The following is an 18,337-nucleotide window of genomic DNA, read 5'->3' on the forward strand; positions in this document are numbered from 1 at the left end:
ATTATCCCAAGTTTTTTCATAAATCTCGCTATATTTGTCACTATGGATACACGACATTAATACATAATTTCTCTCTCTTGTTGGCTGAAGGGTTTAGGTTTTACTCTCTGAAGGCTTAAAGACGACCAGATTGTAATTAAAGTTTTGTTATATCTATTTATTTCAATTTTTGTTTTATCTATTTATTTCTTTCTCTCTCTCTCCTGATGAATTACAAGTTTACAAGTAATTTGTTGAAAAACCGTCTAAACGGTCAGCTATTTACAAAAAACCACCAAATTTAGGCTATGTCACAAAGATACGGTTAGGACCCGACACCCATATTTACATTTTCTGAATAATAGGATAAGGCGAGTCGGCGACAGTTTTTAATTAATAATAACGATTTTTCTATAATAAAAATACTTTTGTATATGAAAATATCAAAACTAGTTTTTAATAAACAAAAGTAATCTTTGGTAGAGAGAGAGAGAGAGAGATTGCTTGTCGCACATCACACGCCTGTTGAGAGAGAGAGAGAGAGAGAGAGAGAGAGAGAGAGAAGGTTTCTTATAGAACCCCGCCCGTTTGAGTCTTCCCTTTTATCCTTTTTCCATTTCCAATATTCACCCCTTCGAAATTTTCCCATCTCGGATGGTATCCTGAAACCCTAAAAATCTCATCCCGATCTTCCCGCAATTTCGCTTCCTGATGTGCCCCTCCTCCTTTGTCCCATTGTCGTCGCCGTTTCCAGCTCCAACACCCTAGAATTCTCGCCCTCCTACGTAACCCAAATCCATTTTTGCGGCCATTGCATCTGTGTCCTAATTCGCACGCCCGATCCTCGATCGCCCTTTTTCCCTCGCCGCTGCGATTCGTTGCCTATGGCGATCAAAGAATATTGGTAAGAAGTGGTGCCATAATCTGTTTTTTGGGTTTTCGTTGTTCTCGGATGGCAGGGAGGAAGCAGCGGGCCTTCGAAGAGTTGTACATGCTCGCCCCGAAGATCTCTAAATCGAAGGTGAACTCGGAAAATACTTGCCCTGCGATTCAAATTCGGCTTTTGTCTATTTCTTTTTACCATTCTCATTGATTTCGGCTGCAAATTTTGAGTTTTTTGGCTGCGCATAGTCGATTCATTGCTCTATTGAGTGTAGGATTACGATAAAGATCGTTCTTTTTTCTGTTGCTTAATTGGTGTTTGGCATGATTTGTGGTGGTGGTTCTGATTGTTTATGTTCGATCTTTTTCTAGTGATCCTATTGAGCGGGTATTTTGTTTGAGGGGGACGTTTGATTCTGCTGTTATGTTTTTTCTTTTCCTTCTTTATTGATGATTTCGGTTATTTCTGTTATTGATACTAAGTTAGTTAGAAGTGTAATTCAGAATGATCCGTCCGGTGGAAGTGGAAGATTAGCACGGTTTGGTGATTGAGAGATTAATTAAGCTAGCTAAAGAAGGATGACGTTTCTATGGTGGTATGAATTCCCTGTATAAGCAAAGTTTTTTCTTTTGGTTAATTAATTTCGGCATGCTTTGGGGATTTGCATCTTATATTTGAATTAGTATGCAATTTAAATTCATGATTTTTTTTTCTATTTCTCGCGGGGCATTCTTATCTTATTGGGGCAGGCACAGTGTTCAACTTGTTGGATTGTGCAATTTTATTTGTTGGTGTTGATGATTGAGAAGCCTTGAATCACTCTATAGTGAAATGAACTATAGTTTCCATGTCTAACTGCAAGATCGTTGTTTGGATCCATATAAGTGTCATCTCACTTCCATCTTATTTTAAATTGACCTTTTCTTTTTTGTATTATAGTTTGTGGCAGGGGTTCTTTGAATTTGGGGATGCACTTATGTGTTTGACTTCTTTTTCTCTTTTACTTTTCTTCTGGTGCATGAGGTTGTAAATTTCATTGATTGATCATTCACTGCACGGTAAAGTCATAGATTGGTTGTCTTGTGACTTGAGGTACATTAACCTCTAACATGTTTTTTATTCAAGTTGTCTAAATAAGGAACTTGTATGATCATCAAAGTGTTAGTCTTTTGGCTGCTGAAATTGCATGTGCTTGGAAAATTTTCAGAAAGTTTGAAGCCTTTCCGTTTAAGAGGAAAGTAATGTATTTGTATATTTTGATTTACTTTGATAATAGGTAAATTAGTTCTAATTGGGCTGATTAGTGGTGGAAATGAACTATAGTCTCCATGTCTAATTCTATTAAAGACAGTTGCTTGGATCCATATGACATGATGTTGAACACTAGGAACTAAGGTGTATGATCTAAGTTTCTTGAAAGATCCTTCACTCAGGGTGGGCTCTATCTATGAACATAGATCAGACTTTATAGTTTATACACTGAAGATTGATTGTGAACTATAGTTAGTTATCTAGCCCTTGATGAGTTTTAGTAACTATGATCATTTGCTTATTAGATTCAGCTGTTAAGTTGCTTCAGCTAGTTTAGCACCTTATTTTGTCATAGGTGTTGATCGTTTCATTAACAATACAATGTTAAAATGTTCCAAAACCTTGTGTACCTGTTGATAGAAGATACCATTCCCTCTGTGTGACTAGGATGTTATATAATCAAACGCATTTGGTGCCTAGGCGGCTGACCTCTAAAAGTCCTAGTCGTGGCCTAGGCTAGGACTAGCCGGCCTAGTCAGGACAAAAAAAAGGTTAAGAAAAGCACATAATTTATAATAATATATAATTGCATGAAATTCAAAAAATTCAATAGAATATATATATATATATATAAAAGAGTAAATATATATCTTTTTTTTATATTTACACGGAGAAACCGCCCCCAGGATCAGAGACCTAGCTGTGCTGGCTCTGCCTGCTGTACTTACGGTTGCTGTCCTAACAGCGTAAAACACCGTGGGCTTGCCCCTTGCCCCAGGGAGTTGCCATGCTTCGGCTTGCGCGGGGGTGATGCCCATGGGATTTGAACCTAGACCACCTGCTTAGCGGCCTAGGTCCCATCCCACTACGCCAAACCCTTTTAGTGCAGTAGATATATATCTAGAAAAACAAATTATATATATGGGAAAATATAAGGTGGTTCTGTACTGTGATACCATACGTCATACACACTCTTGTTTGCATGGATCTATCCACCAAATGGTAGGTCTAATCGTACATGTGTTTAGCATGATTTATTTACTATGTTAGAAGGTTTTATCATGTATAAAGACATCATAAGGTCCTATTTTCAAGACAGTGAAAATAAACGGCTCACAATTCATGAAAATAAGGGTGTTTTTAGAAATGGTATAAAACATCATATTTCAGTAAACTCTAACACATGAACATAGTAAATAGAACATGTTAAATATAATCCAAAGGTCAGATTTTGCATTTGGAGCTTAGAACTATGTAAATCAAGTATATACCACCATTAATTACGCAATTACATTTGTAATAATAATTGCATAAAATTCAACAGAATATATATGTATGTTTGTATGTTTGTATGTATGTATAAACAAAGTGTATATATATACTTAAATTTTCTTTTTCAGATATATATATATATATATATATATATATATATATATATGTCTGAAAATAAGATAGTAGATATATGTATGTATGTATGTATAGATGCTGAAAAAAGGGACAAGTCTGTCCCTGCTTAAGTGAGGACTAGTCGGTGCTTAGTTGGCCCATGTGGGGCCTAATTGGCGTTTTTTGGCCCTTTTAGGTCCAGGGGGCTGAAACACCCTGGACTAGGCATTGGGCATCCACATAGGGTGACTAGGTGTCTAGTCATTGACTTTGACTACATAGTTAGTGTCTCAAGTAGTGGATGTTGGTCATTCATTTTTTAGAGGTTTAAGTGCGATGAAGTCATTCCAAATGTTAGGAGATGATCCGGATCAGGAACCATAATTGTGAAAGTTTTTTTTTTCTTTCAATGAAAATAACTTGTGCATGCAGTTGATATGTATCGAGGAGTTCATTGAATCTCATATTTTGGTCCTCATTTTCCCTAAATGAGGTAGGTCATGAATAGAACAAGATATGCCCTATGAATGCGAACTGATCTGAGATTTTACTTAATTGTGGTGTATGTCAAGACTATAGTTGACCTAGATGTGTTGCACGTGTGTAACATACACGATAAGTGAGGACCATAATAAGCTAAATATACATGGTGGCAACCAGTCAGAAAAACACAGTCCCATTGTGTCATTCATGTTCATATCCAAAGAGATATTAAGGAGTGTGAAGCATCAGCCTCCTGGTGCCAAGAGGATGCCGTTTCGCAATGGTCCTCTCTTATCAGGCTTGGAATTGAATGCTTTTGTCATAAATTTTATGTCTGTTTAGTAAGAGAGTGACTTCTCACCTTTATCCTGTATCTGTTTCCTTTTATCTCACCTTTATCCTGTATCTGTTTCCTTTTATCAGTGTGACTTATTTTACTTGTGTTTAAAAAAAGAAAGTGAAAAAAGGGTCTGGAAGTTTGTTATTACCTCATTCCGTATGCATTCAAAAAGATGCTTATAGTGCCTTATTATATGCATTTGCTTGTGCTTTCCTAGAAAAGTGCAAATTTCTGTACTGGTTGTCTAGTAGCAAGAGTGGTGGTGAATAGGTGCCATTTTAAGATGACGATCATGATGGAACGATGATGTCTTCCTTCCCCCCACCCCTTTCCCAGAGAAGCGTGAAGAAAAAATTTCATGGAAATAAAACAGGACATTCAAGTCAAGAACATGCCTTTCATTTTGATTGGCTTTTTGTTTTTTTTTATGTAAAAGTTTACATGTGGTATCTTGTATGCAACCAGTGTGATCTTTTTTGGAATGGTGTTTTGGGATCTACAGCATGCACATCATTATTTGAATATCTGATCTTGTCCGCTGCATGCTTTTGCTACCTGTTTGAAGATGGTAGTGTCTTGAATTCTAGATGATGCACATGAGTGGAAAGGTGATCATTTTGGGAGTTAAGTTTGACTCCAAAATTGTAAAATCTTATTTCATTGGGCCTTTAAGTGGACATTTAGATTAACTTTGACTGCCTTGCTCACCTGTACTGATTACCAATTGACCTCTTCTCAATCACAACCGTGTTCCGAGCATATTGGTGTTGGTTATGGCTTATAACTTATCATGTATTATCTTGAAGCATGTGCTATTTCTTTGTGGTCATCTCTTATCAACAATAGCTGATAATAAGCATTTAGAAGGGGAAGTCATGAATGAGGCTGATACCTATGTCACATGGGTGCGGGTGCGGCGATGTGACACTTTAAAAAAACTTGGGTGCGGGGGTGCAGGGGTGTGGGAGGGCAAAAATATAAAAAATTATATGTAAAATATTTTTTTCAAAAATGGGCAACAATGGTGTTTAGCCGAGATTGAGAGAGAGCGAGAGGTACACAGTAAGGGGGAAAGAGATTGAGTTGAGAGAGAGACATGCAAAAGGGGAACAATATAGAGAGAGAGAGGTAGCCGAGAGATTGAGAGACGAGTGGAGAGAGAGATTGAAGGAGAGAATGCGTACCTTGGAGATGGAGAGGAAGCATCGCTCTCGCCAGACAGATAGCAGTTGGCAGGCGTCACCGGCGTCGGGGTGTCGCAGCTCGGGATCGCAGCGTCGGGGTCTGGAGACAGAGGAGAGAGGGCAAAACTGTTTTGCTCTAATCCTCAAGCCCATTTCATCGGGCAAATTTTTTTTTAAAGTCCAAAATTTGGACATATATGACCTTGGATGCGTTGACCTCACCCAGGGTCAGGTTGACCACACCCGGTGCCGCACCCGCGTCGACACGATGCGGGTGCGGCACCTAGCTGGCCGAATCCCTGTGACATAGGCTGATACTTTTTTGGCTATTATGTTATGGATTTAAGTACTTGAGCATCTATAAAGTCCTTTGTAACTTTGGATAATATTTTTTTTTCTGTATACAGTTTGTTTACATGTGTCAGTTTTTAGATAAATCTATGCATGCCATAGTTCATTAATGTTGCATATTCGGTACTACAGGCTGTTTGAAAAGATCAAAACCTCTAGATTGTGCTTCTAATTATTAGCTATGATATTTTGGGACTTCTTTCATGTCCCGCTATTATTGAGCATTTATGCTGTTGTATGACTAAATTATTTTATCCCTCTTTTCTTTCTAGTTGTATTAATTCTGAATATGTTTGACAGCTGCACTTGTTATAATGGAATGATTCTGTTAATCTTTAATTATGTTCATTCTATGTGATGAAAGGGTAATTACATGGTGTTTCATCTTTTTTTCAGTTTACTCCAGTATTAGAGGGAATTTATCGCATACAAGGACCTGCAGATGAGTTAGACCTTGACGTTGAAACAAGTAAGGTAAAGCTTCTTACTGATACTGTAGAACATTGTTGGGGTATTGCCACTTCATCATTGGCAAGCTGTCCTAAGCATAAAATCTGATTCATAGAGAAGTGCATGTTAGTATGCTATGTACTTGTGTCATAACTTATAAGGGCTCTGCTGTAAAACCTGTATGGTGTTGGGTGAGCTATTTTTACTGTAGCTAACTGATATGTGTTCTTGGACTTGCATATTGGCCTCACATGTATGATAGCTTGTCTACAGTTTCATGCATTTCTTTCCTTTCTTAGTTGTCTATTATAGGTAAAAAGAGCATGGGCCTTTGTATATCATGACCAAAAATATAGATCTAACAGATCCATGAACTGATTAAGTTAATAATAAAATGGTATCACATGCAAAAGTTGGATTGGTAACTTGTTCTCGAAACCAGCTAGAGTAGGGAGGCCAAAAGGTGATTTTCCATTTTAAGGATACATATGGTATAACCTCTGTTCTTGTGAACCTTTTTATTATTTGATTTTGTACCTAACATTGTGGTTGGGCCTGTCAGTTTATTCTTTTTCATCAGTTCATTGACTCATGGATTATGCAATGATATTTCAAGTGTACAATAATTACTGAGAGCTTACTTCCCAATGGAGAAACCTGCAAACTGGCTTCCCGCAAGCTTGTTTTTTGGACAGCAGAACTTCATAGTTTTACACTGTGTGATTCTTCATTCATTTCATTCGTATTCATTGCTTATAATAGAACTCTCTTTTAGTAAGGCGCTAGCTCCCATAAGGGCATGCAAAATTTACGAGAGAAATGTTTGAGGGTGTAGGCTTCTTCTTTTTTTGTTTAGAACCTTAGCAGCTATAAAATAATTTTTGAAGGTGACGGTAAAATTTTTTATAAGAAAAGGGCCAGTTTTTTTTTGTAGGAAGTGGGTATACTCACTATAGGTTGCACACTTCACTGATAGTTGTTAGAAGTTATAAGAAGAGGGAAAACTAGGGGCAGAGCCAGGAATCTAAACTAGGGTGGGAATAGACGCTAGGGATGTGAAATGGTACGGGTTCAAGTTGGATATCTGACTGACCAAAACTCGTTAAGTGACTTTAGTTGGGTTTGGTAAAAGTTTTAAATTCGTTCGAGAAATGGTGTGGATTACGGTTTTATCCAATCGGATGCGGATTTAGGTTCGGTTTTTTAAACACGATATATCAGATCCTTGACATATTTCAAAAAATTGCCACTAAAAAGGTGTTAACTTGACACATAAAATTACAAAGTACCTCTGACCGACCAATGTAACCACACACCCATTCACACATTTGTGATCTATTGACAAAAAGTATTTTTTGATACGCAGTATAGTGTCAGGGTGGGCACTGGACACCCTGGTCCAAACCCCTTTGTTGGGGATTTTAGGGTCAGGGTGGGCACATGCCCACCGTGGCCCATACCTAGATCTGCCCCTGAGGAAAACAAATGCTTTTGAATTCCATATTCAAGGGGCACCCTACACTTAATAAGATTGATACTAGATTATGATAGCATTCTACCTGTTGAAATGCTTGAGAGACTTATAGACCTAACCACTTTGTGTAGCAAAGAGTTTGCTTATTAAAACCCAAAATGACTGATTCCCTTCCACAACAATTGATGTCAAATAACTACTAAATAGTCAACGTAATAGTTTAGCCATGTTTACTATTCAAATACTCTTGTCATGTACAATATAGTTTATGATCTTTAATGACATATATTGTGACTATGATCTTGGTAAATGGCACAAGCAATCTTCTCTTAAGATTGAGATTTTGCAACCAAGCATCAGTCTTTGTTGTTAGATATTGATTAGTAATTCGATGTTCCATCTGGAACTTAGCATGTGCAAAAACCTGTAACCTTTGTAAAAGCACAAGCAAAAATAGATAGTTCAAAAAAATAATATGAGGAATTAAAGAGTATAAACAGGCTTGATGGTTTTATTATGGGTCCTAACTCCTAAAGCATGTCATTCAGCTTATTTAAAATTTTAGGCATCATTAAAATTATCCTAGACACTTCTTATTTTTCTTTAGTTCATTTTTACGGTTTGAAATGAATAATTCAACAAATGAAGTAGGGATTGTAGTTATTTAATGTTTTACATGATAAGGTCATTGAGATACATAGAATGAGTGATAGGATTACTAGATCGAAATTATCTTCGATACGGAGATTTAAATGTTATTAGCATTTGTGACTTTATGTACCTCAAGCTGGACTAAGTCAAAGATTTAGACAATAAATACATTGAAAATGATTCTTGACTTTGTATTGCATTTGATTTTGCAAAAAAAAATCATACTTTCAAAAGATGAACACCTTTATGACATACGATAACATATCTAACTATCTAGATAGATTACTTTTTCATAAGAGTTGTGAGGCCATGATAGGGTAGTGTTTGTGTGCATAAAGAGTTAGATGATAAGAAGAGGTATCAAGAGAAACCCATGATTTAGGTGGTGAGATCTCAAAGGTGATAACGTAGACAAAGTCAAAATGAAATTAAAACAAGGAGAGTAAGATTAGATGGCAGATTCATGTCAATTTGTGAGGCAAATGATGCATGATAAACCAAGTTGCTAAACAGGTATTGGGGAATAAAAAAATAAGGCTCATTTGCATAGAGAAATTTGATGGTAGAGTGAAGAAGTTCAAAATCAATTGGGTGGCGTCTGAATCCCTCAGTTCTTCTTGGACAATAGTTCCAAGTATCTCTCCCTCCCCCCCTTTATTTCAGGGATCTAAAATCCCTAAAATGAAGGGATTTGATATCTGACGTTTGAATGCGCTTGGATCTTGCCATGGGGTCCACACCATATCAGTGAGCCCCACATCAGGTCGGATCTGAGGCATTCAAATATGCCCTTGAGGATGATTAATTTTTGTTTTCTTTTATAAAGAAGACAAGACAAAAAGTATGATAGCTTTAGACAAATATAAGGTAGCCAGAAAAACTGCAAACAGAAAAAAAATGCAAGGCCAAATACGATGCATATAACAAAATTATACTAAGTTAAGCATAAAATAGTGTGTAAAAGATATATAATTTAGCCAAGAATAGGGAGAGGAAAAGTAACTATTTAGACCAGTTGAAGCATGTTAAAAATGAATATAGAAATATTTTAGTTAAAGACCAAATTAAGGATAGGTGGAACAAAATAATTTTGTAACTTGTTAAATGAAAATGAAAAGATGAAGTACAATGGGGGGAGAGAACCTAACAAGAGTATGATTAATTGAATTAGTATGAGAAGTAGAAATTGCGATAAAGAAGATGTTGAAAAACAAAGCACTAGGTTTGGTGGTATGCTCATCAAATTTGGATCACAATGGGCAAGATAAGGACAAAAAACAGTTCACAAATTTATCCATTTTGTGTTTATAAAAAAATGTTATATGAATGAGGAAAGGTAGTTTGGTTCTTAGACAAATTATTGAATAGTTTACAAAGAAGAGTAAAGATCTAAACATGGTGTAACGCCCATAAAATCCTGGACTTGTAACTTTTTAAGAAAATTTTGCAAGCTTTGTAATCATTTCCTTTTTCAGAGTTTAAAATAGAAGTTCAACGCGGAAAATGGTATTTGAAATGACAAGTTAACGGATCTTGGGCGCATTACAGGCGAACCTTCCTTTACACAACAGATTTGTAACTCCGTACATTCATTGAAACCAAATAGATTCAAAATGAGGTTTTAAAGTTTATACGAAAAGTGAAATTTCAAAGAGACTCTTATACTAAATTACAAAAATGTCCTCAGTAGTGTTGTGAAAAGTGTTGAGGCATAACGTGGCGCTCCACCAAAATCTGAGGCGAGGCGTAATGCTTAGGCCTCAATTTTTTTTTTTGAAAACTTAAAAATAACTATAAAAAATATCTAAAATTATAAATAAATAAAAATGCTTTATTGATGAAGCAACAACCAACAAGAAATAAAAAATCTCAAATAAATACTGAAAAATATGAGATTAACATGTAAAAGTAACATTAATGCAACAATTCTGTTTTCTACTATGTGACATGCAATACACAGATTTGAAACTCAATCTAATTCTGTTTTCTACTATGTGACATGCAAAATACAAGCAGTGGTCTTTGAGTAAAGAGGCATAAATACCATGGCTTGAAGATGAGTAACATTAAAGCCACAATTAAAATTATAAGAAAATAAGGTGTCAAGCATATTTAGCAAGATAAGAAAACAACAAAAATAATTTAGAAACAACATATAGTAAAAATCAACCACTAATGTTGTTCTTTATCAGTTTTAAGAATAAACATTATGACCAACAACAAAGCCAAACTAGCAACCCAAACATTCACAAATAATCATTATGTATTGCCGAGTTTTTAACATAATCAGTAGCTGCCAATACAAACATGCACGCATGCACACACACATAGACACACATACACATACATATAAATGTATATACAATGCATGTTGTGCAACATAAATTATATCTATTTCATATTGTATACCATCCCAAAATTTAACTCTAAAGGTGAGTAGAACTCAACCGAACTGCAGACTGCTATTTTGCACAGAAAAATAATAGAAAAGAAAAATATATACAAATTTCTTTTATATCTAAATGACAGAAAAATAACAGAAAAGAAATTTTGTAAATGAAGAGGGGAAGGAGCATTACCTAAATGAAGAAGCTTGCGTGGTCGAGAGAGACAGAGAGAGAGGGTCAAGGGCTCTTTTTTTAAACCCTTATTTTTGGTCAAATGAGGGCTTTGACCCCTCATTTGACCAAAATTTCAAGGTGTGCACGCCTCACCTTGAGGCGCGCCTCACCCCGAGGCATGCGCCTCGCCCCGAGGCATGCGCCTCAAGGCGTGTGAGGCGCACGCCTTGGGGCTTTTGCACTTTATACATGCACTTCAAGGCATGAAGGTCTTCACCTTGAAGCGAGATACTCTTTTTGCGCCTTGAAGCGCGTTTTTAATAACAGTGGTCCTCAGGAGCGAAACGTTAGGGAAAGAGTCTCATCTTGATATCATCACGTCATCGTGCCATCACTTGTCGTTCCAACTTAATTATCATCTGTACCCATGAAACGTGTTATATTGATAAAAAATTAATAGGTGTATAGATATCAAAATTAAGAACAAAACTAATATATATGTTGTCCGTTTCGTGATGTGCTGTTTAGGAGAAACGTAGAAATAGCTGAGACTGCCCGAGGGTTTATTATGCTATGTATTTTGATACCCCGGACAACTAACTGAGTCTATTCCAAAGGGGACGGCCAGTGACTGAGAGAATTCTTCAGAGGCATTCGTGGCAAGAGATGCGTCCAACTTCTGCAGAAGTTCATGAGATCTACCACTTGGGATGATTTTTTGTAGTCTCGTCCCCTAACTTTGATGACCGAGAACGCCGAGTCAATTGCTACTCGAGGAGCGTAGTTGTTAACAACCTGTTCATCAAAGTTTTTGTATCATCCCATCCTCTCTCTTAACGAAACCAAGAGGCGAATGGGTGTGTCAGGTTCTATTTTAACTGACGACCCATTCTACATGCTCTGGTCTTTCAAACCAAATCAAACATCTTACTTGTGAAGACAATGATCACCAATTATGTAATTTTTTTTTCATTATTGTGCATTTGCCCGCTACGAGGTTAGCATAAACCTCTCATCCAATTATCATAGTACTAACATGTTGTGCATATCTGATAGTGTTGTTACGATGAGAGGGTATTGGTTTCTCAGAAAGAAACCTCAACATTTATTTAGAATTCTCAAAGTCTTCATTATCACCATTTATGTGATTTCCTTTTTTATCATTGTGTATTTGCACGCTATGAGGTTACCATAAACCTCTCATCCAATCAGCGTAGTACTAACATGCCGTGCATGTCTTATAGTACTGCTACGATGAAAGGGGTATCAGTTTCTCAGAAAGAAACCCCAACTTTATTTAGAAAATCTCAATGACGTGTGCACTAGGCCGGGGATATCCGAGTCATTTTGGATATCAAAACAAATGACCATACATACCTCTTAAGGCTACACAAGGTTAAGGGTAAGACTTGGTTGCAAATAAGCAACCGCTAGATATTCGTGTTTGCTTTGCGAAATAACAAATATTACAAACATTGAAATTTGGCATGAAATTCTCTTTTTCTTTAAAAACTTGACGAGCATGCGCAAATCTACATCTTTAAAAGCAAGCGTAATGCAAGGTAGGCAGGAGTACGCAAAACTGCGTACCTTATAAGGTTATATATATATGTATATATAATACATATATGTCAAAGCATAAGCCTCTCCACATTATAACACGACGGCAATATAAACGACATAATTTAAGACTCGATGTATGAAACCATCCATTGAGCTAAATAAATTGCATAAGCGATGCATGATGTACGAAACCGTACATCGACCAAATAAATTGCGTAAGCAGTGCACGATGTACGAAACTGTACATCGGCCAAATAAATTGCGTAAGCAGTAGCTTGTACACGTAATAGCGCGACGACAAGTAAATGACATAAGGCAAGACTCGATGAGCGAAACCACACATCGAACTAAATAAACTGCGTAAGCGACGCACGATGTATGAAATCATACATTAGCTAAATAAATGGCGTAAGAAATAGCTTGTGCACGTAACAGCGCATCGACAAACAAATGACATAAAGCAGGACTCGATATGCGAAACCACACATCAAGCTAAATAAACTGCATAAGTGATGCACGATGTACGAAATCATACAACAGCTAAATAAATGATGTAAGCAGTAGCCTATGCACGTAATAGCGCGACAACAAAGTAAATTACATAAATCTAAATGGACACGAATACACAAAACTGCGTCCTTGAGTTAAAAACATATATATATATATATATATATATATATATATATATATATATATTTAAAGTGTTCTGCCATTGTCCTTGTATGCAACTTTTTTCTACCTCGGAGATTGTCGGGTTCGTTGATGATTTCGAGTATAGGTTATCAAGGGTTCATGCCTCGGTGCGTGTGTCGTGTCCGTTGTGCCGATGAGGTGCGCTAAAAGTATTTATCGTACTACAAAAGAAAAACGAGGAAACTCTTTTTAAGTTATACAAAATATGCCATGCTTGTGTCGCAGGGGTCGAACCCGACCCTAATTCGAGTCGATCGGGCTCAGCCGGGTCTAGAATCGGGGTGAGCCAAGGTGGGGCCCGATGTTAGCCAGGCTCGGCTCGACTCGGCTGAGTCCGACTGGCAGGAGGCAGGGACCAAGTTGGGCTCGATAAAGACCGAGCCCACCTTGGTTGGGCCTTCCTGCCCTGGTTGGGCTGCTGCCGCAGGAAATGGCTAGCCCACGGGCAGGCCACAGCTGAGCTAGGCTTGGTAGCGACGCCCCTCCACTGTCGTAATAGGAGAAGGGGGGTAGGAGGGCGCTGCCCTCCTACATCAGTTCAAAAGAGGGAGAGGGCAGGAGGGCTTTGCTCTCCTGTGCCTGTTGACAGAGAGAAAGGGCCGGAGGGTCGACGCCCTCCCGTCGACCTCACTTAGAGAGAAGAGATAGAGGGGGAGGCAGGAGGACCGACACCAATCAGAGAGGAGGGTTGGGGAAACCACCGTAGGTGGTTTCCGACGACTCCACAGAGGGAGAGAAGTAGGAAGAGGGGGGCTTTGTACCTGAGAGTTCAGGTGTTGCCGACATCGAGCAGGACCTTCGGCAAAGGTGGCTCCGACAAGAAGGTCGGGAGAGAGAAGAGGGAGAGAGCACAAAGGGGGCGAGGGTGCATCGGGGGCGCAGGGGGAGAGAGTCGGGGTCGGGAAGAGAGAAAAGGGAGACGTCGGGAGGGTCCCCAACCAGCTTTCTGGCGAGGATGACTGCGGCGGCGGTTGGACGATAAGGAGAGAGGATGGGAGTCAGGGGAGAGGGTTTCGATTTGTAAAAAGAAACCCCCCTAGGGGTTTAAATAAAAACATGGGCGGTGGGGGGGTGGGGGTTCTGTGTGGACCCGGATCTGGGTTGGATCCGATTGGATCCAATTTTTTTTTGTTGAAAAAACACGAGTGTTACACATGGTCTTTATTGATTTAGAGAGTGCTTATGACAACATTCTAAGGTAGTTGATTTGGTCAGTATTGAAAAAAGGGGATCTCACATAGATATAGTAAAATCATTCGAGATATGTATGATGGAGCCATAATGATTGTTAGGATTACTTGTAAGGAGACGTGTATATTTCCAATTAAGATTAGACTATACCAATGATCTGCTTTAACCCTGACATTTTTTATCCAAGATGAGTTCCTTGGTTTATGTTGTTTGCACACGATATGATACTTGTTAATCAAGATAGAGGTGATGCACACAGAAAAATACAACTGCAGAACAAGTGAAAATAGTTTAAACACTAGTAGAACAAGAATAACATATGAAGTGCAAGTTTAGTGGAAAAGCTAGTGAGAAAAATCACCATAATCAATATACAAGATCTTGCAATTTAACAATGTCAAAAGTTCCAATTCCTAGGATCTATGATACAAAAAGATGGTGGATTTGAGGAAGATATTGCTAATAAGATTTATGCTGGATGAGTGAAGTGGTGACAAGCTAAAGAAATGTTATAAAGTAGACAAATATCTTTAAATTGCCATAATATTGACACTCTTATGTAGTGTTGAGTCTTAGACAAACTTAAAACTGATAGGAAGAGAGAATACATGTCATGGAGATGCGTATGTTAAGATTATGAGTACCACAACAACAACTACGCCTTCATCCCAAAACAATTGGTGTCGGCGATATGAACAAAAAAAAATCATTCTGGGTCTTCCACATGAATCCTTCTCCTCCAATCATTTCTATCCAATGCCATGTCCTTGATGAGGTTCAAAGCATTCATATCCTTTCCTATCATCTCCATCCAAGTCTTCTTAGGCCTACCTCGACCTCTTTTAACTAATATATTTTCCCATTTCTCCATCCTTCTAATTGGAGCATCGTTAGGCCTTCGCCGAATATGTCCAAACCACCATAAATGATTCTCTCTCATCTTATTTTCAATGGATGCAACGCCTACCTTCTTACGTATCTCCTCGTTTCGAATCTTATCTTTTATTGTATTTCCACACATCCATCTAAGCATACGCATCTCAGCTACACTCATGTTTTGAATATGATGTCTCTTGGCAGCCCAACATTCTGTATCATATAGTAAAGCGGGCCTAATTGTCGTCCTATAAAACTTTTCCTTCAATCGTAATGACATTCTACGATCGCACAATACTCCAGTTGCACTTTTCCATTTCATCCACCCAACCTTTATCCTATGATTTACATCTTCATCAATTTCTCTATACTTTTGAATGATAGATCCCAAATATTTGAGTCATCCACCAGTATTTCTTGCTCACCAAGCTTCACTACACTCTCATCACTGCTTCGTTGCTTACTAAACCAACATTCCATATATTCTGTCTTACTTTTACTCAACTTAAAACCTCTTGCTTCCAATGTCTGTCTCCATAATTCTAACCTAGCATTAACCCCAGCTCTAGACTCATCAATCAAAACAATATCATCAGCAAACAACATACACCATGGCACATTTTCTTGAATTGATCTCGTAAGCTCATCCATCACTATAGCAAATAGGAAAGGGCTTAATATGGATGAGATTAGAAATGAATATATCAGAAAACACTAGGGCCATCATCAAAGAGAAAAAATAGCGAATGTAGTTTAAGATGGTTTAGACATATTACAAGGGAACTTATCACATCACCAATAAGAAAAGGTGACACGACACAAGTAGAAGGAACTAGAGAAGAGGAAAATCATTAAAGACTTGGAGGGAGGCAGAGAAAGGTGATATGACAGATTATAGGTGTTAGAGATTGTAGCTCTAAATGGGAGGAATGGAGACACAAAATTAATTCGGCCCCAAAATGGTGGGCATAAGTCTTATGATGATGATTTTGAAATGAATCAAGGATGCACAAATAGAATGCCAAAAAAGACTTATACAAACGCACAAATCGTGGTTTCTAATGGACCGATTACAATCTCATAAGAGATGAAATACAAAATGGCAAAAAGGCATAAAAGCCTATTGAAATAAAGAGGGCTTAATATTATCACATAAAATGCTTCTCAAAAAGCATACTTACAAGGGAGGAGTGAGGCTGTATTTATAGAGCCTCACCCAGGTAATGGGAGGCAGTCCAACAACAGTCATAAAATGACAACTAATAAAGGAAAACATAAAAATAAAAAGAACAATAAAAGATTACATTTCAATCCCTAGTGGACTGTTCTAAATACAAAAAGACAAAAATACCTTGTCAGGTATTTGTATACATATAATTTTAACACTCCCTCTCAAACTTACGGTGAAATCACCGAAAGTTTGCTAAGAAGAAACAAAATTCTGGGCAAAGGAAGAGCTTTGGTGAAGAAGTCTACAATCTAAAATTCGGACTAAACATATGGCAACGTAATAGTCTCTTTCAAATATTCTTCGCAAACATAATGTGTTTCGTTCGCTCATGAAATGTGTGATTGCTGGCTATATATATGGCGTTTTTGTTATCGCAACATAGTTGTGGAGATTCTGAAACATCAACACCCATATCGAAAAGCAACACTCTCATCCACACGACCTCAGTGGTTGTTGTAGCCATTGCCTTGTACTCAGCTTTCGTAGAGGATAAAGACACTTTCTGTTGTTTTTTACATCGCTAAGAGATGAGGGAATCACCTAAAAACACACAAAAACCTGTAGTTGAGTGACGGTTATTGGGATCTCCTCTCCAGTCAGAATCAGTATAAGCAATAATATTTAAGGATGAGGAAGAGGATAAGAATAACCCTTTAGATATGGTTTTCTTGATGTATCGAACTATTATTAATATTGCACGTATGTGAATCGTCGTGGGCGCATGTTGAAATTGACTCACAGTGTGTACGACATGCACAATATCTGGCCTTGTAATGGACAAGTACATTAATGATCCAATAAGTTATCGATAAGGAATTAGATCATCTAATAACACTCCATCTTCAGCTCTCATTTTGGCATTTATCACTTCAGGAGTATCAACATATTTTGTGTCAGTGATTCCCGAACGCCCAAAATATCAGGTGCAAACTTGATTTGAGATAAAATGTATCTTCTTGGCGAATAGGCTACTTCAATTCCTAAAAAATATCTCAAAAAACCAAGGTCAGTCATATCAAAAGATTTTTTAAGCAAAACTTTAATATGTTCAAGTTCCTTTTGATCATTCCCAGTGATGATCATATCATCAACGTACAAAAGAACAATGATCAATGAGGTATCTGTAGATCTAACAAAAAGACCAGTGTCAGTGTAACAAGACTTAAATCCGAGTTTTAACATAGTGCCACTAAATCGATCATATCATGCTTTGGGGGCTTGTTTAAGCCCATATAGAGCTTTTTGAAGACGAAGAACCATGCCATTTTCAATATTCAGACCATGGGGGGATCCATGTATACTTCTTCATTTAAGTTTCCTTTTAAGAATGCATTCTTAACATCTAATTGATATATATGTAACTTTCTAATGGATGCTACTACAACTAGAGCCCTAAGTGTAGTCATACGAGCAACTGGAGCAAAGGTCTCCTCGTAATCTACTTCATATTTTTTAGAGTATCCTTTTGCAACTAGCCTTGCTTTATATATTTTGAGAGACCCATCACTTTTTGTTTTAATTTTAAAAACCCATATACACCCTATTGTATTCTTTCTTATGGGAAGGGGTTGAATTGCCCAAGTGTGAGCCTTGTATAATAATTATATATTCATCGCTTCAACCCATTCTTTTATGTTTTTAGCTTCGTTGTAGTTAAATGGTTGATGATAGAAATGAATGGCTATAAGACAAGCCCTATAGTTTGGGGAAAATGATTTGTATGAGACAAACCTATTTGGAAGCCTATGAGTTTGTTCCGATCTTCTAACACTAGTTTCTTCAGCATTCGT

The 18,337-nt window shown here is 37.5% G+C and overlaps 1 protein-coding gene across 4 annotated transcripts in view; it reads left to right on the forward strand.

The window, feature by feature from the left end:
* Window positions 1–565: 565 nt before the first annotated feature.
* Window positions 566–18,337, forward strand: part of LOC149819237 (uncharacterized) — a 32,875-nt gene continuing 15,103 nt past the window's right edge. For 2 of the 4 annotated variants that reach the window (XM_089984681.1, XM_089984684.1), the window contains exons 1-2: window positions 566–1,000; window positions 6,254–6,331. In XM_089984681.1, the coding sequence (XP_089840807.1) occupies window positions 932–1,000; window positions 6,254–6,331 (147 nt within the window). In that variant the 5' untranslated portion in view covers window positions 566–931. Of the gene's footprint in view, window positions 1,001–1,348; window positions 1,458–6,253; window positions 6,332–18,337 lie in introns of all 4 variants that reach the window. The other 2 variants (XM_089984682.1, XM_089984683.1) reach the window with 2 other exon arrangements.

The sequence above is a fragment of the Nuphar pumila genome, chromosome 13, assembly GCF_984573655.1.
Source record: "Nuphar pumila chromosome 13, dmNupPumi1.hap1.1, whole genome shotgun sequence".
NCBI classification, from domain to species: Eukaryota; Viridiplantae; Streptophyta; class Magnoliopsida; order Nymphaeales; family Nymphaeaceae; genus Nuphar; species Nuphar pumila.